The 22,053-nt window shown below is 47.1% G+C and overlaps 1 protein-coding gene across 1 annotated transcript; it reads left to right on the top strand.

The window, feature by feature from the left end:
- The first annotated feature begins 52 nt into the window (after positions 1-52).
- RRM2B (ribonucleotide reductase regulatory TP53 inducible subunit M2B) lies at positions 53-21,049 on the top strand. Its single transcript, XM_065832741.2, has 9 exons — positions 53-180; positions 4,969-5,124; positions 6,753-6,869; positions 7,834-7,967; positions 10,541-10,635; positions 12,960-13,093; positions 16,826-16,930; positions 17,341-17,454; positions 18,771-21,049. Exons 1-9 carry the CDS (start codon positions 106-108, stop codon positions 18,921-18,923), a joined length of 1,083 nt encoding a protein of 360 aa, XP_065688813.1. The 5' UTR covers positions 53-105; the 3' UTR covers positions 18,924-21,049.
- Positions 21,050-22,053: the final 1,004 nt, after the last annotated feature.

Consider the following 22,053-nt stretch of genomic DNA (forward strand, 5'->3'; position numbering starts at 1 on the left):
CGCCCTCAGCCCGCTGCAGCTGGGCCCGAGGCCGCCGGCGTTGTCCGCCCGCCCCGCCCCGGGGAGGAGCAGCGGCCGTTCCTCCTTCAACTGCCGCCGCCACTCATGGCCCAGTCGCCGCCGGCCATGGGCGAGAGCCAGGGGCGAGCGGTTCTGCAGGAGGCGGCCGGGCCGGAGCGGGTAAGGCCGGGGCCGGGCCGGGGCAGCCCCGCGGTGGGGCGGGCCCGCCCGGGAGTGCTGTCGCGGGCATGCGGGTGTCTGCGGACGGCAGCGCAGCCCTGACCGCGGTCGTGGCTCCGGCCTTGCAGGCACCTGCCCGGCCGGGCCCTGCCCGAGCCGCCGCCTCCGGCCGGGCGCTGCGGCCTCCGGTAGTGCCGGGGAGCCGGTGGCTGGTGCTGCCTCCCCGCCGGGACAGGCCCGCCCCGGGCAGCGCGGGAGGGCACGGGGGGGTCCCGGCCGCGGTGGCGTCACCCCGCCCGGCCTGGGGTTCTACTGGCCGGGCTCGGTGCCGGCGCTTTGGGTGGCCCTGGGGAGGGCACAGGGTCGCCCTCGTGTCCTTGTCCCTCTGGGGCGGGTCGAACCCTTCGGCACCGTGACCGCGGGCAGCACTGCGGAGGGGGTGTGATGGATAAACACCCGCAGCCGGGCCGGGGTGACTGCTTGGTGCGGGGCACCGGCAGCACAGGGCCCTGATCAGCTGAGTGCCTCAGTTGTATAATCATTACACCGTGCCACGCTGTGGGGTCTGGGCTAGCAGAGCTGCGTCCACCTCGACTGGGAGGGCAGAACTTGTCCCCTCTGCCCCGAGCAGCCACGAAGGCAGGCCCGGGTGGTGGCGGAGGCAGGCACAGGTGGTGTGGGGTGATCCTGGTGTCCCAGCCCCTGCGCACCAGGAGAGTCATCCTGGGAGGCGTCTGAGCTCTGTTCTTGGTTCTCCCCAGGACAACCCTGCAAAGCCAGGCTGAGGTGTGTGAGGGTGGAGGATCTTTATGGCAGAGAAACCCACCTGGTCTTCCCGGACCTTTGTGTCTCAGCAGTACTCAAGTTTGCAAAAGCTAGGATGTGCTGCGTTAAATATGAGCCTAAAAAACCCTCAGTGTTTCCATCTGTGAACCGTAGCATGCTGTACCTACAATGAAGAGGTGGTCGCTCAGATCTGCCAGAGGCAAGCACTAGTCCTGCGCTTCACCTCAGGCTGCAGAACGCACAGGTGTTGTGCTTCTCAGCTGCTGTGCACTGGAGCCATCTCTCCTGGAGTGCTGGTGACCTGCCTGGTCTCACTGCTAGCCTGCCCTGGGCTGCACAGGGCTGGTTCGAAGCCTATGGGAGCTCCTGGGATGCACGAGCAGCCTGTTACTGGGGTGTGGAAGGGCTCGTGATCATACGCCATGATGTGGCATGTGCAACATCCCACTGCTGGCTCTGCCAGTGCCTTCAGCTTTTTCCCTGGCTACAGCTGATATAGGGCATGTAATTGAGGCTCTTGCACACGGAGCCCAACAGCTGTTGTCATGGGGCAGTGGTTGTATGTGTGTACATATGTTAATTGTTTCTGAAATTTGAAAGTAATGGAAAGAACTTCAGTACCACTAGGCAGTCTTTGTTGTCTGTTAGTTTATTGTCATCACCAGAAGAGTTTGTGTCTAGCAGTTGCAGAATAACTAGGATATGATGTATTGGAGTGTGTCCAGGAAGGGGCTGATGATTAAGAGGCTGGAGCATCTGTCATATGAAGAGATGCCACGAGTGCTGGGGCTGTCCAGCCTGGGGAAGGCTCTGGGGGATCTCATCAGTGTGTGTAAATACCTTGTGGGGGGAATAAAGGAGATGGAGCCAGGCTCTTCTCAGTGTTGCCCTGTAATGGGACCAAAGGCAACGGGTACACACTGAAACACAGGAGGTTTCATTTGCACATAAGATACTGTGAAGGTGGTGAAATACTGGCACAGGTTGTTCACAGGGGCTGTTTAGTCTCCATTCTTGGAGATACTGAAACCTCAGCTGAACGTGGTCCTGGGCAGTCTGCTCTGGCTGACACTGCTAGAGCAGGAGTTGGGCAGTGCCCTGCCAGCTTCAGCTCTTTTATGCATTTGACTCACATTACCTGAACAGAAAGTAGCATGTTTGCATTATAAACTGGATGCTCTTCACTATTATGGCAGGTGTTGACTGTTTAATGCATTATCATAGGATCAAGGAAAAGATTCAGGGTGCAGATTGAAAGCAGGAGGTGTATCAGCCTGGTGTCTGTTAGCTTCTCCAGCGCCCCGTACTGCTGCCAGGGAGGCAGGGCTGGGAACACGTTGGGCTCCTTCAGTGCAAAGTGATGGCTGCCCTGAAGCTCCAGCAGCAAAATTAGAATGTGCCGTGCGTCTGAAATTCAATTAGAGAAGGATCTTTTATGAATTTTCGGCTGAGTTGTACCAAGACGTGTACTGCGTTAACAAACAGACTAGGTAACAAGTATTAGTCTGCTAAAACTTTGGTGAAGAGCAATGGAAACCAGAATGGGGAGAGACAGGACTGTCTTGTGGCCAGGAGCTGTCTCCCTGCCTGTGAAACTCCTCCCCACCCCAGGAGGGGTTAACAAAGGTGGGAGGTGGGTTGAGGGGCAGGTTGCAGTATGGCATAGTCTCTGTGGGCTGACCCTTCCTTTTTGTGAAAATAAAAACCCCTCACCTATATATATATATATATATATTTTTTTTTTTTTTTTTTTTTTTTTTTTTTTTTTGGTAAAACCTACCATTTTGAGTTTGGTGTGGTGGTCCTTCTCAGGGTTGTGCCATCACTTTGAGTCTTTGGCTCCTGGAAGTCGTCTTTCTGCTCACCTGCCATCGGGGCTCTCCAGAGCATACACAGGTCTTTTCTTCTGCTCTTGCTTTTCTGTCTCACTGTGCACTGACAGTATTTCTGGTATGGTGACCCCTCTCTCTGTATCCTGTGGTGTGGCAGCTATTGGAGTTGAGGCTGCTGGAAAAATGACAAGTTCTCCTTGTCTCAGTGTTGCCTCCAGTTTTCCCGCCATGCTAGAACTTTACTCTTCCTGTGCTCTGCTTCACTTCTGTACACCAGAAGTGTTTTCCAAGTTACCTCCCTGTATTACAAGCCCTGCATGCTTGCCTTTGAATGGCTCAGGGACATCAACGCTGAGGTTAGCAACTGCTAGGCCACCTTGTTAGGCTAAAATAAATAATTGGGGATAGTCTCCAGGCAGTATAGAAGGATTTTGCTCAGGAAAATGCTGAGCTTTCAAGGAAGGCTTCTGCAGTGTTTCCTTTTTCAAGGATGATGGCTGGTGCAGAAGCAGATGGGGATGCTGGCTGCATCAAGGCCCTGAGAAGTTGTGTGCTAAGGCGGGGTGCTGTCCCTGCCAGGCCCAAATTCTCCCCTGTGGCATTTCCAGGGGCTGACTGCAATCGTCTCTGTGTCTTAGGAAATACAAAAGGTCTTGCACTCTTGCGGCCTTCAGCATACACTCTGCGAGATGATACTGGGCAAGTTGTCTCATGTAATTGAGTAATATTTACAATATAATAAAGTGGAAAAATTGTAACACAGAATGTTCTTCCTGATGTGTTTTCTTTGGGAATCTGCAGTACGTATGCCAGCTATGCAATGTGCATATGCATTTTGCTTTTGTTTGTTTTTTAAATGAGAGTAGAATTATTGGTTTGAGGGTATTTTTCCAAATGGAAGTAAAGGATTACTGTTTGTTATGTAAGTGGTTACAAGCAGACTGGGTAGGGAAAGGACTTCGACGCCTCCTAGGAGAATAGAAGCAATGATATTCAAAACCTTTTGTTCCCCTTCCCTGCTGTATTTTATGTAATACCTCATATACTGCCTGTGGTTAGTTATCCTTTACAGCAGTGTCAGTGGGGCCTCAGAACTGACCCAAAACAGTGTCCTGCAGGCTAAATTTGTGGCTGGTGTGAATCACCAGCCCTTCTGGAGAGGCTTCAGTGAGGTGTCCCGACAGCTCTTCACCATGGTTGTCTCCAGTAGATGCTTAGCGACGTGCCTGGCAGGGATGGTGCCTGGTGGTGATCCCAGGAGCCGATGTCCCTGGCTGGAGGCGAGGTGAAGGGCCTGCTCATGGGGTGTACTCTCTGTGCTGCTCTGCCATGACCTGTCTCCCAAATGTCAGCCGGGCTGGTGGCTCTCTGAGGACAAGCTGTGCCTGGGCATTCTCTGGGTCCTGTGCAGAGGGAGTGGGGTGGGGATGGGTGACTCCATGCAGGGGTTTTACTGCTGGCTGCTGTTGGAAAGAGGCACAGAGCTTTGTGTCAGCACTGGAGGGACAGCCTACAGAGCAGCCTCCAAACTGCTGTGTGGGCTGCCTGCTGCTCACCGCAGGATTGATACACAAACCCGTGTGTGGGGACTTGCTGTGACACAGGCTGTTCCTATACCAGACGAGATCAGTTCCTTTGATCTCATGGCATTTTTAAGAAAGCCCGTGCAGGCCCAAGTGGCTTGACGTGAAGCGAGTGATTTGGAGGTGACCTGGACAGTGATCCTAGTGGAACTGTGCTGGATGCGGGCTGACAACAGCGTGCAGTGACCCTGCACACATCTCCCCACCTGCAGTACTGAAGCAGCCAGGGACACCTTCTGGGGCAGGTTTCCCTCTCACACTGCAGAAAGCCTTTGTTTGGCATGCAGGTGTCGGGCACTTCCCGGCACTGGTGCAGCTGGGAGGGAGTGGTTGGTGCAAGTGGTGCTGGGCAGAGCTGGGCAGACAGACGGGCAACAGAGCTGGGTAGATGGGCAGCAGAGCCATCCTGGCAGCAGGAGCACGGATGGAGGGCGTGGGGGCAGGGATGCCAGGGGCGGGTGGTGCATTCACCCCGGGGGAACAGGTGAGTGTGTGACACAGGTAGCTTTTGAACCACACCTTTGGGATATGGGGAAGAGGAAGAATAAGTAACAGCAAACTTAATCAGAACTCTGCTTTATCTTCAGAGCTCCTCTCCAAATGCTGCTGAAAATGGCTTGGACCCTGATGAGGAGCCTCTTCTCAGAAAAAATCCCCGCCGGTTTGTCATCTTCCCCATCCAGTACCCAGACATATGGAAAATGTATAAACAGGCTCAGGCCTCTTTTTGGACAGCAGAAGAGGTGAGCCCTGGGTCAAGGGAGTTGGCACAAGGTGCTCAGGCTGGGGTCCTGGTGCTTCCTTCCCAGCTCTGCTGCTGGTGTCCATGGTGTGAGGGTTGGAGTCTTGCAACGAACATGAGGTGTCTGCACCTGCACAGCACTCCCTTTGTGGGCAGTGGAAAGAAAGCTGCTTCCACAGGACAATTCGGTGGAGCTGGTTTAGGTGTTTGGTTTAGGACAAGGTGGAATTGTATCCTGGGACACTTGTGTATGGTCAGATATCTCTTCGTACCTGCAACTAACTCCTTGCCCATGTAAGATGTTCTGGGCAATTTCATGTGAATGCTGTTCTTCAGTGTTAGGCACCTGTTTTCCAGAAAGATGGTCATAATCAGGGACATTTGCTAAAAATGCTTCTAATTGACTCCTGATAGCCATGGTCGGATGCTTGCACTGTGTTATAGTGCAAGCTCTAAGTTTTTCCCCCCGAGGCTGCTGGTTAGCCAGACCTGAGCAGTACTCAGCTCACGACACTCGCAGCGGCAGAGGCTTCTGAACACTGCACTGATCTGGAGAGATTGCCTGCCAGCTGAGCTGGTTGTTGCAACTCGAAGCTTCTGCAGCCTTTGCTCATTTGTGAGCAGTGATGTGCAGTTGCAGAGGGGTGAGCTGAAAGCACTGGCAGGCTCTAAATAGGCCAGAAAGCACTCTGGGATAGCAAGGAGCAGCTGTCTGTAGAAGTGTTATTCCTTGCCTGCCTGGGAGGCTTGCTGCCCTGTTGCAGAAGTTCATTTAAGCCGTTTAAGAAAAGGCATTTAAACTGCTGCCTGATCAGCATTGCCCTTTTACAATATTACTGGTTCCTTCTTACACTGTCCTACCACCTGTCAGTGCATTTCCAATTGAACTGGCAAGTTAACTGTAAAACTGGTTTGTGTGTGTATATATACACACACACATGTGAACATGTTTATATAGGCATACACATACACACATATATAAGTTTTTAGGCCTCGTATGTTTTTCACACCTGGCCCTACTTCTGGTGTGGTTCAGACATCCCTCCCTCCCTCCCTCCAAACAAACAAAAAAGGCCTATGCAAAGGAAATTGTGGTTTTCTGCCATGGCTAGAATTCAGCCTGGTAGCCGAGAGCAGTTGCACAGCGTTTGCCCTGAGCCGTTCTTTGTCAAGATGGAGGCTGAACACCTGCCAAAGGCAGAAGTCCCCTCAGTCCATCTTTTCACACACCTGCATATAGGTTTCTTGTAGTATCAGCATTTATTTCAAGTAGAGTTTAAGTGTCTCAGAGTGAGCTCTACGTATTGGTGCATGTTCATATTCATGACAAGAAGATATTAACGCTTTTCAAACTGTGATTGATTTATAATTCGGTATACCCTGATTTTTATTCCAAATTACAAAAATGTAAACTGTGAAGCAAACATGTGATGTTACTGTTGCAGAGAGACACAGCAGTATGGCAGTGTGCCTATTGTCTTTTGCAGTCACGTGTATTTAAATACTCTACATGTAAGGATTTGAGAGCAAATGCCAAAACTGTGCCTGTCATTTGACTAGGCCAGTTCCGTTCATACAGAATGACAAGCTCAAAAGGGCAATAAGGTTTTTCTTTTTTCTTTTCATTAGGTTGATTTGTCGAAGGACCTTCCTCACTGGAACAAGCTGAAAGCAGATGAAAAATACTTTATCTCTCATATTCTGGCATTTTTTGCAGCCAGTGATGGAATTGTAAATGAAAACCTGGTGAGAGAGCTTTACAGCGGGCTTGAATGCTTACTGATTTTATTTGCTTATTGGCTTTTCATTTTGATTTTCTCAAATTAATGCCTAAGTTTATTAAATGCCTACCTTGTTTCTTTCCCATCATCTCACCTTTGCCAAGGGGAATAAGCAGCTTGTTCTGCTGGGGCCGGTGTCTGAGTTAAATTGGGTCCACTGTGGTCAACAAGACTCCAGATTGCATCACTGTTGGACACAGTTTTTACACTCACCCTTCTGCCTGTCTGTGGTGATCCACATTTTTCAATTAATTAATACAACCCTGTGCTTCTTCCAGTACTTGTGTTAGCTGAGAAGTAGGAAGGGATTGTGCTGTGCCATGTTCTGTATTCTTCATTTCACTAAAATCCATTTTGCTCTTGCTGAATGCCATCCTAGAGTCTTTTAGGGCTGCAGGTGGGTGCTGCTAAAAAGGTGGGAAAAATCTTTCTACTGAAATCAGTTCTGGACTGCAGAATGTCTTACTACAGGTTATCACTGGTATCTTTCTGCAAATGCCTAGTTTAGATCTTGAATGTCTGTAAAGTGTAGAATATGTCATGGTGTATGTGCATGTATTGCGTGAACATGTGTTATGTCATACTGTTTTTTTTTTTTTTTAATGATGAACAAAAGGTCTGAGGCTTTGTTCAATATGAAGTGTTTGCTATTGCAGTATTTTGCCGTTCTCCTCCTGTGTACCTGTGCCCTCATGCTTCACTACAGCTCTCTATCCAAGACACCCAGCAGACATTAATTTCTGGCTAGCTTGCTTTATTTCCCTCTGCCCCACACCTGTTCTGTTGACATATCTGTTAATAAAGTAGGGCAGAGCTGCTCCCATCCTTTCTCTGTGGCAAAGATCTGTTGTCTCCCCCATTTAGCTTAGGGTGCTGTCAAGCAGGACTGTTTTTGCTGTTCTCATTGCCATGCTTTCTGATTTTATTAGGTGGCACGTTTTAGTCAGGAGGTGCAGATCCCAGAAGCTCGCTGTTTCTATGGCTTTCAGATTCTCATTGAGAATGTTCACTCAGAGATGTACAGCTTGCTCATAGACACCTACATCAAAGATCCTGAGAAAAGGTAAACTTCTGGATATGTTACAGACCCACGTGAAATCTGTCATGTAGTCCAGCAGTAGCTGTCTTGTGTTTCATACTGACTTACTGGGGGAGTTGGGGACAGTTCCTTAAAGCTTTCAAGGCCGCGTGCTGTCCAGTCCCAACAGACGGAATGAGGGATGAGTGAACTCTGAATGCAACATGTGCCCTGACCCAACAGATGAGACCAGGTGTGAGTTAACTCTGGGTTAATTCTGTGTGGTTATGTGAAGTGAATGACAGACGATCACTCCCGAGGTCCAATTCAATTATGAGTTTTACTAAAAGTACATGTTGGAATATCAGTTACAGCGAATAGTGAGTTGGAAAAAGTATAACAGAACTTATCAACACATTAACAGCAAAAGTCCTACTACAGGTGATGTATTGGCAACCATTAGTAGCTATAATATGAAATTTAACCAGAATCCAACAGCAGAGCTTAAAGTGATGTTACACTTATGTTCACAAGGCAAAGAGAGAAGGGGAGTGGTAGAGAGGGAAGGAAAACTAAGGTGTAAGAGAGAGAGAAAGAGAGTAATATATCACAGAAGAAGAGACAAAGAAATTGGGGTATAGAAAAAGGAGAGAAGGAAAGAGCAGAGAGAAAGGAACAAAGAGAAGAGTGAGAGATCCAGTCTGTTACGGCCCCACAGTGTGGATGACAGGACTTGTATGATGATGTATGGCTTCGGTGTTCCATGGCGAGGATGCTGGGGTTTGCAGCTCAGGAGCGCAGTGTCCTCCCATGTCTGGTTCAGTTCCCGAGGTGAGGCTGGTGGGCTGAAGAGTCCTCAGGGTGCTGGATTCCCTACCAGCGCTGATTTTGGTTAGCTTTTTTGTAGCTCTTGAGTAAAGGGAAGTCTGGGTGGGGAGAAGGGGGGATTGCAAAGATCGACAAGTTTGGACAAGTCCTGGGCCACGTTGAAGGGTCTCAGCTTTTCCCCTTTGTTTGCCAAGCTGGACATATCAGAAGATGGGGCTCTGTGCCATCCAGCACATCCTCCACCTCCAGTGTAGGCCAGCCGGCTATGTCTGTGGCTCATTAGCTTGTCGTTGATATGTAAATCACAGTTCCCCCTAGACTGAGTGTGTCACCTCCTGTGACTGGCTGAACTAATTTCGCCACAATGTTTTCAGCCATGACCCTTATCAATACACAACACATGCCTGACCCCCGAAATGGTATTATGGACCAAGTCTTTTGTGGGAGTGTCAGAAGATTAGTTAAATTTTGTATAAATCTTTGATTGCAGCAAGTGCAGACTAAGTGAAGTGTTGTTAAAGGTTAGACAAGCTCCTTGTTATTGTGCTCCTGAGGCACTTGCTTTGACATCAGCAGAAGATCTGCCTTGGGAAATTGAGTGCTCCTGGTCCAACTGGTGTTTCTAACATACGCTAATCAGTGTGTTGTGTCTTTTCAGCTTTTTGTTATTGGTGATTTTTCATACAATTTGGCCTGCTTGTTTTTAAAGTATTGGGCTCTTTGGAGAGCCCCGTTGTTATAGTTGAACTAGTTTTTGTAAGTTATATTCGGTTTTGTTTTTGTAAACTGTATCCAAGATGCTGTATCCAGGGTTCTTACCTTATCTTGAAGTTTTGCAGGCTATATCTATAGGATGTGCATTCAACCATAGAATCTTTGTACTTAGTAACCATAGCTTATTCTTAAAATTGACATAGATTTATGACATATTCTTTTAAAACAGGTAACTGAGAAATAACTGATGAACATACGAATGTTACTTAGCATCACTTAAACAGATAGCTTGTGTTAGAACAGGTGTGGAATATGCTAATGATTGTCAAGAATTGTAATGAATATGTATGTGACCAAATTGTGTAAACGTAGTGTAGTTTGAATCAGTTGTTTGAACCAGCTTTGGGTGCGAACCCCTGGTTTCCCAGCGCTGAAATAAAGCACTGCATATAACTACGTCCGTGGTTATGTGTCTCGTTTGCTAACACTGTCACCTTTGTCTGGAGAACTTCCTAGTCCCCATGATAATAGATCTGCAAAGAAGCACTTTCCCTCAGAGACTGCACCATGGTGATGGTCAGGCAGAGCTTGGTTTCCCATGGTGGCTCCGGTGTAGTGACAGTGGGAGGACTGCAAGGTTTCCTCTCAGGTGTTTGGCATGGGAACAGAGCCTGAGCTCCTGGGAATTGTCCAGTTCCTTCGTGGGGCTGGGCAAGATGAGCTTTAGCTCAGTGGGGAGGAAGCGGCTGCTGTCTGGCTTGAAGTCTGAGAGACAGCGTGGTCTGGTAGGTGGGCACTCCGGGGGTGGATTGCTTGAATTCACTTCCCATCTCTGCAGCCCACCTCCTCTGAGACCTGGTGTTTGTCACGTTCTGCACCTCTGCCTCTGTCTGCCTGTGTTTTCAGGGGACATCACCCATTTGGGGTGCGAAGGGTCTCTGATGTAGGTTAGTTCGGAGCCTAACGTAATGGGTTCCTCTGCCTGGAGGAGCCAATGGGGACAGCCAGGGCAGATTTGCATAAATCACTTCTTGTTATTTTGATGTTTTCTCTTTTTTTTTTTTTTTCTTCTATAGGGATTTCTTATTTAATGCTATTGAAACAATGCCATGCATCAAGAAGAAAGCAGACTGGGCTCTGAAGTGGATTGAAGACAGAGAATCCACTTTTGGTGTGTAGTTTCTTAAAAACTTGTTTCTGTTGCACATGTCATAAACTAATCCTCTGGAATGTGAAATTAAATTCTCCACAGGAAGTGTAGTGGCTTGTGGGTCTCTGGTTTACCTAAAGAACTAGAAGTAACTTCTAGTGAGCCATGTATGTTTTTTATCTTTAGCTAAAGCAATATAGTAGTGGCAGTGCCCACTAGAATCATGTTACGAGAAATGCTTGTGGGTTTATCTTTTTTTGTCTTTATACCAAACAACCCTAGTTTCTTCAGTTTTTGCTTGTAGAAGTTCTGATTATTTCTTCTGGTTGGCTCCTGTTTGGTACTCCAGTGTTCAGAACTGGGCAGCTGAAATCTTGCAAGTCCAGGTTTTTCTGTGTTTATGTTCATATAGGCACGTTTGTGTGTGGTGTTAGCCTTTTTTTGTAACAGCATGACTGAACCTGGGCAAAAAAGATTTAAGAACTATCTGTCTTTGGTGTTGCTGGTTTTCTGTGGGACCAGGTTTCTAGTTCTTGTAGCTCATTTCAGAGCTGGGACACTGGCTCAGCTTCCATCAGCATGGTGCATGGCATCCTTTCCAGTGTTCTGCATACAGCTCACAGTGTTGATGCTGGAGGAAATGTTGTATCTGGAATGGATAATGCACAGACTCTGGTCAATTTTCTACACTAAACATTCTCTGAGCTTAAACAAAGTGTAGGAGATGGAGAGATACAGACAGACAAGCAAAAAAAGAGTCAGAGTATCATTCTTTTGCAGCATCTGTTGTTCACAGCTCTTGTTTGAGTGAGGTTCTGTTTGCTGCTGTAGGTTCTCCTGTCTTGGAGCATCCTGCTGCCTCCCCAGTCTGGCTTTGTTTGCTGTTTGTGGAGTCCCTTCTTCGCCTCCTTCATTCAGGTCCCAACAGTGTGGGGTTTGCCAAGAATCAGAAGGTTCCCTGAGTCAAAAAAACATGTTCCACTCACCCTCTGCCCCCAGACTTCATGCATCCTATCCAAGTTTTTCTCAAGTACTTTTCTGCTCTTCTGTTCTTTTATCTTATTGAGAAAACTTCCCAAGTTTAAAACATTGGTGGGGGGGCCCAGGTCTTACAGTTAAGGATTATGAGATAAGGTATATGAAAGTGTCTGGCTTGTTTGGTTGGCATTTCCTTCCAGTGTGGGGACCTGGCCTAGAACAAGGTCTCTGCAGATTTGGTTGATTTCTTATGCTGAGGGTTCAATTGCTGGACCTGTTCTGCGCACTCTCAGCCTCTCAGGCTATGCTCATGTTGTGTGGTGCTGCTGGGCAATTTTTGTTTCAGCATAACTTATTTGTATGATACTAGTCAGGTGGAATGTAGTAAAAAAACATATCGATATTCAGTCTTTTGCTTCATTAAACCTGTATTGTATCAGCAGCCTTCCTCTACTTCTCTCTAGAAGTAACCTATTTAAGTGTTGCCAGACAAGTTCTTTCCTTAGTAACTTTTGTGGTACTTATAAGTTCTTGTTGCTCTTTGTGTTTTTTTACCGGACTTGAATTTCTTCAGATGTGCCAGCAGATGGCATTTGCATCTTGTGGAGAAGTGGGATGTCAGGCTATTTTGGCGTTATTTTATTTTTTAAACAAAATTCTATGCAGTCCTTGCTGGGAAAAAGAATGAGCAAAAGCTCTTCGTGTTAGGATACACCCAAAGATCTTGTGAAGTTGTTTAAAATAGAGTACCTGGAATGATGTGCCTTCACCAAGCAGTCAGATGGTCTTGTAGTCTGAAGAAATACGTTCCTGTAGAGAACAGGGAGAGCTGGGACCAATAATGCCGTGCTTTCCTTGGATAACAGGTGGGATGACATAAATAGGTCTTTGTGTCCTGATGAATTGTATTCTGTGTTCTTCCACTCTTTTAAGAATATGATTTTCTGTAGATTCTCAACAAGCAGAAACTGGTGTGTAGGGTTGTTTGTTTAATTTATTGGAGATTGGCTCTTCTCTTAGTTTTATTAGTTGCACAGCCATTTTCCTTCCTTTTAGGAGAAAGAAACAAAGGAGTACTAATGTCTTGACCACTTCGAACAATTCCATTCTTTCCCTTCTAGACTGTGGCAGTTTCAGCACTGCCCTGGTTCTTCAGTCCTGCAGGGGCTGCTGGTGGTTCAATGCTGTTGCGTGTCTCGGACCCTGCGTGTCTCCGACTCTGTGGAAAGATGTGGTCAGACACAGCACCTGGTGCTGCAGAGGGGATTGCTCCTCTCCAGCATCCGTTTGTCTGATGCAAATGGTGCCTCTTGCTGATGAGCAATACACTGCTTTGCGTGTAACTGAAAATGTGTTCTGTTAAACAGGGGAGAGAGTGGTTGCCTTTGCTGCAGTTGAAGGCATCTTCTTCTCGGGTTCCTTTGCTGCTATATTTTGGCTGAAGAAGAGGGGCCTGATGCCCGGATTGACTTTCTCCAATGAACTTATTAGCAGAGATGAGGTAATGTGGCATGTTCTACTTACTGTCTGGGAAGGAAAGTGAATGTCTAAGGGAAGGGTAGTTATATTCATAAAGACTCCGTAGTCTTGCCAGAGCAGCCCACCTCTGGTGGCAGGGAGGGTTGGAAGGAAGGTGAAGAGAGTAAAAAGCAGTGTTTGTGTAGGAACCAGTGAAAAAGAGAAGCCAGCAGTGAGTAGGAGATGCATTTTTGGGTAGGACAGAGATTTTTTAGTGTTGACAGTGCTGAAGGCCAAGGGAGTGGTGGAAGTAAGTAGGTTCTCTGCTATACAGTGTCAGCAGCAGGATTTTTCAGGGAACGTCCACTGTCCTGGTGGGACAGAGGTCCTGGTTACCTGTCTGGTAACTGCAGGCCATGCTTCCTGAAGCTCCTCTGCAGTAAGCCTTCTGCATCTGCTTTAACGTCACCTCCTAGGCAGCAGAGAGAAGAGACATCCTTCCCCCAGAGCAGTGCCCGACCCTGCTTCTGCAGCCTGGTGGAGGATCTGTAACTGCTGATATGTAGGAAGATTGGAGTCCTGCAAAGGAGCAGGCTATTTCCACAATGTTTGCGAAAAGGAGAAGGAAACAGACTTCTAGCTATAAGTTACTAGTGAATGTAAAGCCTAGGTCCTGCTATGTCCCTCAGCAGAAATACCCATTTTTGAAGGGAGTAAACATAAATATAGGCAATAGCCCAATGCATAGTGTGACCAAAAAGATGGACTTTTTGGACTGAAGAGAATGTTTGTTTCCGTGTGCCGTGAAGGGCGGCAAAGGCCTGGCTGCCCAAGGACTGGTGGGGAATTATGTGGTCTGTAACTGCAGTGGGGGCTGGCTTAGGCAAGGACCTAGCTAGGATGCGGGTCTGAGCCTTGCCCTGCCTTAGCTGCTTCAGTCAGGTTCAAGTGACCACCTTGTACCACTCCCCATATGCGCCCAGCTGTGAGTCCAGAACTTGCAGGTGGTGTTCTGTGTCTGTTGTGTGACTGGCTGTGGCAGGTTGCTTTTGAAGCAGCAGATACTGTTCCTCTCCATGTTCTTGTGTTACTGCACAGCAATAGGATGAGGGCAGTGACTGTCCCCCTGTGCTTGCACTGGTGAGGCCACACCTCAAATCCTGTGTTCAGTTTTGGGCCCTTCACTACAGAAAAGGCATTGAGGTGCTGGAGAGAGATCAGAGGAGGGCAATGAAGTTGGTGAGGGATCAGGAGCACGGGTCTGATAAGGAGCAGCTGAGGGAACTGGGGCTGTTCAGCCTGGAGAAAAGGAGGCTGAGGGGAGACCTTATCACTGTCTACAACTACCTGAAGGGAGGTTGTAGTGAGGTGGGCATTCGCCTCTTCTCCAGTTTAGCAAGTGATAGGACAAGAGCAAATGGCCTCAAGTTGCACCAGGAAAAGTTCAGATTGGACATTAGGAAAAATTTCTTCACTGAAAGGATTGTCAGGCATTGGAACAGGCTGCCCAGGGAAGTGATTGAGTCACCATCACTGGAAGTGTTTGGAAGACACGTAGATGAGGTTCTTAGGGACATGGTTTAGTGGCAGTGTTGGGTTAACATTTGGACTCAATGATCTTATGGGTCTTTCCCAACCAAAATGATTCTAGGAGCCTATTTTGTGATCTGCTGTGAGGGAGCAGCTACAGGTCTGCACTGGAGGAGAGTCCATCAGGTGAGTCCTTCTTAGTGTCAGGTGTGATGTGCCTTGGGGGTTGCATGTCAGCACTCCAGGTGTGACAGGCCACGTGCTGACAAGTGCCCTTTCCTTTCGCTGCTCCCTGCGCCACTGCCGGCCAGCTGGCAACAGGTCCGTATGGCTGGGCCTGTCTGTGGGGCACCGCGCAACTTACGGCACTGTCAGCACTGGGAAAGCGGAAAGGCCAGTTTTGTGTGCAGTATAAACATGCTAGTGGCTTGAACTTACCAGAGTTGTTCTAAAAGAATAAAGACCTTTATCATAATGGAAATCTCCATGGATTAGATAAACTGATTTGAAAGGGGGCATTGTATAAGACGCCTTTAATTTAAGAGACACCTTTGAAGAAGGTGATACGACCAGTAAGCAAAACCAAACAGTTCTTCAGCCTTGACCTTCCTTGTGTCTTCTGTTTTTGAGAGTCATCATGAACTGATCCATTCAGGTGAAGAAGTATTTGTTTGTTGGAAGGGTCACTTGCAGGTGAATAAGATGTAAGTTCCTCTGTACAGCAGTGTAACTCTACTTCTCTGCTGAGTTGAGCAGCAAAAGACTGAATTTTTCTTGAGCCCCACTGGCATAATTCCAACTGCAGAGCTGTTATGAAGGGTAAGGCTTGGTGCACACAGCACCTGCATTGAAAACCAGGAAATGCTGTTACAAAACCAGTAGCAGTAGAAAGAATCTACAATGGAAAACTACCCAAACTGTTTTCTGATGCACCTGAACAGATAAATGGTTAATTCTCAGTATGGTTTTTGAGCTGCAAGACTCTTTTCTGAGGCTGTTCTTTGAGCTGATGCATCTCTGATTCTTGAATGTGGAAAGCTGCTGGGAGCACCTGTCAGTGGCACACACTGGTTTGGGTGAGAAGCCAGGCACGTCCTGTACCCTGCTGGTGATGTTGCCTTGGACAAGACCACGAGAAGCCCTGCAGCAGCAGCTAGTGCTATCTGCAGAGGGGAGGTATTTCCCACATTATGTTGTTTCAGAACTGTTTCATGACCTGAAGCACATCGGTTTTGTAGCCTTTCCAAAAAAGTTTTTGCTTCTTTGTTTTGTTTTGACCCTTGTTAACAATAGCATTGGGTTGTCTCATAGCCCGTGGCCTGCCAGATCCTTCTGACTGGTTTTCACAGTAGATGTGCCTTTGTAGGGGACAGTCAGCACCTTGCTGTCAAGAGGAGATGGCAGCACAGCAGTGGGTATGACTGAAGCCAGAGGCTCAAGCTGTAGCCAGGCAAGCTCAGATGGAAACCGAGGCACCTCTTGGAGCAGCTGTCTGGTACCTCCATCAGGCTGTGCAGGATTGCTCATCTGTTGATGTTGTCTTACCCTGGCTGGAGACTTTTCTGGAAATCTTGCTTGGGAATAAATACAATTTACTGGGCTCTCTGCAGAACAGCTGGGTGAAATGTGGAGGTGGGTTGAGTTGGGGCATGGTAGCCTTAAGTATTACAAATTTATGAACGTTGTGGTAGCAAATTCCTCACAGTAACTGTACGTTGTGTGGAGAGATGACTTGTTAATCTTGGATTTGGTGACTCTGATCTGAATCTTCCTTTCTGAAAATGCGATGAGGAGAAGCAAAGGAAGAAATACTACTAAAAGAATTTAAAAAGAGTATTTCTCTACAGGTATCTTGAAGAGGCGAGCAGGTGAACAGTCTTTGTTAACTGGCAGGTAGTTTTGAAGGTCTTGATATAGGAGTCTTTCTGCAGAAGCATCTCTCAATGGGAGGCAGGGACCCAGCAGGGCTCCTTATAGGATCTCTCACAGTAGAGCAGCTTTCAGAAATGTTTACCTGAGAAACATGTGTGCTGAGTGTTATTTTGACATAGGTGGCATGTGTTAGATTTCAGATGTTACTAACTGGGTAGTAAAATAAAAGTGCCCGCTACATGTGGTAACACTAAGACTGTCCAAGAAGCAGGAGGCTGGGAATCTTCAACCTGGAGACTGCCTCAGAATAAGAGCAAACTATGTGGAGGAGGGAAAAACTGACTTTTTTTTTCATTGTTCTCTGTTATTTCAGGGTCTACACTGTGATTTTGCTTGTCTAATGTTCCATTATTTAGTGAACAAACCATCAGAAGAGCGAGTCCATGAGATCATCATTAATGCTGTTGAAATCGAGCAGGTAAGCCTGGACAGGCCAGAGGTGTGGGCAGCACAGGGACCAGTCTTAGAGGCAAAAATAAACACTGGTGCTCCCACCAGTATGGGCTGTGGGTTTTGTTGAACTTTGAGTTCAAGCTTACACTGAGGCTTGGGATCTTACAGCTGGGTGCGGAAAAGCAGATGAGAGGGGCGGTAATAAAAATTCTTGTGCCTTTTCCAGAAAAACATGCTAAAAATAAAGGAAGATACAAACAACTACTGAAAACATAAGACACTTGTTGAGTTTAGTGATGCAAGTTATTTATTCAGACAACTGCTTGGGGAGCCTGGAATCTCACAAATCGTGCTGCTGTGAAACACAGGTGTCTTCTCTCCTTTTCCCTTCTTAAATTTAATTTCTCTAAATGTCATCTGTGTTTTAACTTCTAGGAGTTTCTAACAGAGGCATTACCTGTAGGTCTGATTGGAATGAATTGCACTTTGATGAAACAATACATTGAATTCGTTGCAGACCGGTTACTGATGGAGCTTGGGTTCTCCAAGGTAAGAGTTGCAATTGTCCGAAATGCTGACCTGCCAGGGCAGCCCAGGAAAGCTGTCAGCACAAAGCACTCTCTTAATGTTCCTGGGAGTGGATCATATTTAGCGCTTGCACTTTGTGTGAATGACAGGCAAAACCACAGCATTAATATATATGCTTCACTATTTAAAAGAACAAGAACAATTTAGGCCATTGTTTCCCTTCAACTATTCTGCAAGTTCGTAATGGGAAATTTGTGTGGTGCTCGAGCGCTGCAGTCCTGGACAATGAGCACCTTGCACTGGTGTACTTCCCTATGGACACGACTCCTGGGGAGTGGCAGTGCTGAATTTGCTTAGACAGGTGTCTGTAGATTCTACAGCATGTTACAACAAGGGGTGGCCCGTTGCCCAGTGTCAGTGGAGCAGGCCCTGGGAGTGCTCAGCAGGGCTGGGCGGCTGTGACCTGCGCTGCGTCACCTCAGGGCCTGTCCCTGCAGAGCTGGAGCCCCTCTCTGTAGAGACTGGTGACCCCAGCCCCCCCCCGCAGCACCCCTGCATGCTGCCCTGCACCTTCACGGCCTTGTGACCCCGGCTCTGCTCTGGACAAAGTGCTTTGGCTGTAAGGTGTGTGGTGGGGTTGGTGTCCCGCAGAGGTGACCTGCCAGCAGCAGAGGTGACAGGGTGGTGATTTACCAGCAGAGGCAAACAAGTAATTATCCTACTAAGTGCTTGTCAGGCCACACCTGGAACACTGTGTCCAGTTTTGGTCTCCGCTATGCAAAAAAGACATGGACAGGCTGGAGAGAGTCCAGAGAAGGTCCACAAAGATAATCCAAGGGCTGGGAAGCCACCACAAGAAGACTAACTAAGGCTGAGAGAACTGGGTTTGTTCAGCCTTGAGAAAAGGAGGCTTAGTGTAGACCTCATCACTGTGTTCCAGTATTTAAAGGGTGGTTGCAAAGAAGATGGAGACTCCCTTTTGACAAGAAGTCGCATGGGTAGGATGAGGGACAATGGGTACACGTTATTCCTGGGGACGTTCTGATTGGACACGAGGGAAATTTTTCACAGTGAGAACTGTCAGCCATTTGAATAATCTCCTCAGGCAAGTGTTGGATTCCACAATATTAGACACTTTTAAGATTCAGCTGGACACGGTGCTGGGCCATCGTGTCTAGACTGTGCTTTTGCCAAGAAAGGTTGGACCAGATGATCATTGAGGTTCCTTTCAACCTGGTATTCTGTAATTCTGTGGTTCTAGGTTTTTTTTTTTTTTTTTTTAAAAAGCATTGTTACCCTATCAGAATCACCAGAGTAATAGTGTTTCCTTTCCCCAGGTCTTTCATGCAGAAAATCCTTTTGATTTCATGGAGAATATTTCTCTGGAAGGAAAAACAAATTTCTTTGAGAAACGGGTTTCAGAATATCAACGTTTTGCTGTTATGGCAGAAACAATGGACAATGTCTTCACTCTGGATGCAGATTTTTGATAGCCTGGCAAATGAATGGTGACTGTTTCCCACTCCCCATCCCTCTCTGCTGTGAAGTTGTTTTCTTTTCCTCTCCTGGAATTCGTCTCTACTGGGAATTTTTTTTCCTGGGTTTTCATGCTGTTTGTCTGAGGAGCAAAAAATTTCTGTCTGTCTTTAAAAAAAAAAAAGGGGGGTCCTTTTTAAAAAATTTATATGACTTTTTAAAAAGGTGGCCTTTTTAAGATTCCTTTGACTCCTCTGCTGTGATTGCTGTCTTTAAAAATGACTTGCATACTACTATTTTTTTAAGACTTTGGTAGTGTTTTAAGCAAGCAAACTGCATATTTACCTCAAGTTACAGTATTTCAACCTGAAAACCAGATGAGGTATCACTCTGTGTGTATATGTTGCTATAAATTATTTTCGTGGTTTCTATTTCCATGTTTATAGATTTTTGTCTAGAGTAAAAGCTCTTCCCTTTCGCTCTGCTGCTGATAGAGTAATAAGTGAATGTGGGAAGACATTAATAAGGTATGAATTATAAAATCTTATTAAACCCAGGGATACAGTTTGATCTCCCCATTAACCTGGGTTCAGGATTGCAAACCTCATGGCTGTTGGTAGGAATTTAAATCAAAACACATGATTTTTGTCTTAGAGCTGTTATCGAGCAGGTCAGTGGACTTTGAGTGGTCCTTGAGAAAGGAAGCCTGTTAACAGTGGAGAAAAAACACATCCTGTAGTTCTTTGGCTTGTGCTGCCTGTTTTTCCCTGTTTCTCTGAACAAGTGCCTTATTAAGCAGTCTGTGGTTGTGCCGAGTTGCAGTCGGCGTCTGTCACTGGAACAGCCGGCTCTGGGTGTTCTCTGTCTTCCCTCTGTCGTGCTGGGTGATTTGATATTCTCCCCTTCTTGGTTTCACTTGTGCGCTGGTGGGGTAGGGAGGCATATCACGCCAAAGGATTATCCCTTGGGGGGCTGTAAGGAGGCACCAATAATGCATGAAGGAACTTCAGGTTGTGTATTCGACGTGAACCATTGAAACCATTGTCACAGAGAGCATCTGTAGGAAGGTATTAACCTGCTCAAAACCAAATCTCGAAGTAGTGTGGATTAGCAGCCTCTTAGAAAAGACTGCTCTTTGCATTTTGGTGTGTTCCAGTGTGTGCCTGAAAACTTTTTATAATCTCTTGGTGCCACATACAGAGAATGGAGCAACTGGAAAATGGCTAACCTACCAGACTGGTACTCGGGACAGAAGGATGCTCTTCACTTGTAGGTAGATTATTTGCAAATAGATATACTCATTTTTTGTCAAAGGTGAAGTGAGTGCACGTGAGCTAGACAAAGGGTTCTGCTTTATTAAACCTTAGCATTTTTTCATAATGTTTAGCAATTTGTATAAGAGCTTTTATAAGTCTTTCTTACTGTTGCAAACATCTCTGCTGCTTTTGCCATGTCTGGCATGAGATGAGCTGACAGCCCAGGGTTATCAGAGATGGGCTGGGATAAGTGTTACTTCCTTGCCAGCCCAGATCAGCCATAGCCCCGGCTACCTGAGTTTCATGAAACAGGTCCACTGCCTTAGTGTAGTTCTTAGTGAACAATTGTCCCTGGTGTAAAAATAAGCAGCAAAACTGACTCTTTTTCTTTGGTCTCAGTGAATGAATATGAGTATGTAATGAACATGGAAACAGGGAATCTTTTCTTTTTTTCAAGAGAAGAGCTGGCATCATTTGACATAAGGTACTTGGGGAGGGCAAGTGGGACCTGAGGAACACAGAGAAGAGCAGGAACTGGTGTCCCTCACTAATGTCCTGCATCTACAAGAGAACTATGGACTCCAAAAGAAAATCCAGTCCTTTTTGGAAATACTGTGTTGGTGGGAGTAAAAACGAAAATGTTTTAAATGGGTCCATTGTTGGAGGAATGGAATCTATTTTTATGTCACTAAAAGTACTGAAAAGCATTTGTTTTGAGTGTTGTGAATTAAAATGAGAGTATATGGAATATTCAAATGTGAAACTGCTATGTGCTCAGGTTCTGTAAATGTATATGAGATACCAAAGTCTGGTAGAAGAACTCCCGCTCCATTTGTGCATAAAATATGTGTGTAGTTTCAATAAAACTTGAATGTGGAAAGGAACATGCCTTTATTTGCTAGTTACATGCTTTCTTGTGAAATCCAAAATGATAAAATTGGGCCGTGCCAGAGAAAGTCAGTATTCACAGCTTTTGGGTTGTGGGAGATAGTTGTGAGTGCTCCATACGCTGTCTTGCACTTTGTGAGCTCTCGACTTGCTGCTCCTTGTTCCTGGGAATGGGGTTTGCAGCCTAGGGAGCAAACCTTTTTTTCTGGAATTTTCTGGCTCAGGGAGAAATCTCTTGGGAGTCCTTTAGATTCAAAAAGCAGCACTCTAGCAATGTAATTTTGGTGGGTGGTATCTGATATACCAAGGGCATCATACCCTCAGGTTGGGTGCCCTGACTGTGCCTGGACACAGCAGCATGGGATTCAGCCTCTGAGCTGAGGCCAGCTGGGCCTGCCTGTGGCCGAGCACCAAGCGGCTGGGTCTGAGCTGCCGGAGGTTCACGCCTGGTGGCATCTTCACCTTTGGGGTGTCAAGTGAAAAGTCTTGTCCCTGCTGCCCTTTTGTGCTTCCCTGAGACAGGCATGGAGGTCACAAGGTACCACCTTCTCCACCAGCTCTGGGTCTTGGGCAGAAACCATGTGCCTGTGAGAGCTCTGGTGGACAAGCCGAGTCTGTGCGTCTCACACTGTGACCACAATGTTTGAAAAGCCTGATGGGGTGTGTGTGGGGGGCAAAATTGTGATGTGACCCTTCAATACATAGTCTGTGTGCTCTGGGTTGGAGCCCAAGGCAGGTACTTGACTCCCATTACAGCCAGCAGGACAGAAAAGGTGCTTCTGGAGGGATTTTGTCTCATGTCTGCGCTGATCGCATGAGCAGAAACCTGTCTCTGGGGGCTGCAAGGGGAGCTGAGGCTCACAGGTAGAATTCCACCTTTTAACATCCAAAACAGCCTCTGTATCTCTCGCTGTTCTCATTCACACAGATGTGAGTCGCAGCAAAACCCACGACTTGATCCGCAACAGCCACAAGCAGACAGCTGCTCCCAGCCCTGCTC

This window comes from Patagioenas fasciata, chromosome 2, assembly GCF_037038585.1.
Source record: "Patagioenas fasciata isolate bPatFas1 chromosome 2, bPatFas1.hap1, whole genome shotgun sequence".
NCBI lineage: Eukaryota > Metazoa > Chordata > Aves > Columbiformes > Columbidae > Patagioenas > Patagioenas fasciata.

Coding starts and splice junctions, on each gene's coding strand:
- RRM2B (XM_065832741.2), top strand. CDS start 106: ATGGCCCAGTCGCCGCCGGCCATGGGCGAGAGCCAGGGGCGAGCGGTT. Junction 5,125..6,752: donor CTTTTTGGACAGCAGAAGAG/GTGAGCCCTGGG, acceptor TCTTTTCATTAG/GTTGATTTGTCGAAGGACCT. Junction 16,931..17,340: donor ATGCTGTTGAAATCGAGCAG/GTAAGCCTGGAC, acceptor TTTAACTTCTAG/GAGTTTCTAACAGAGGCATT.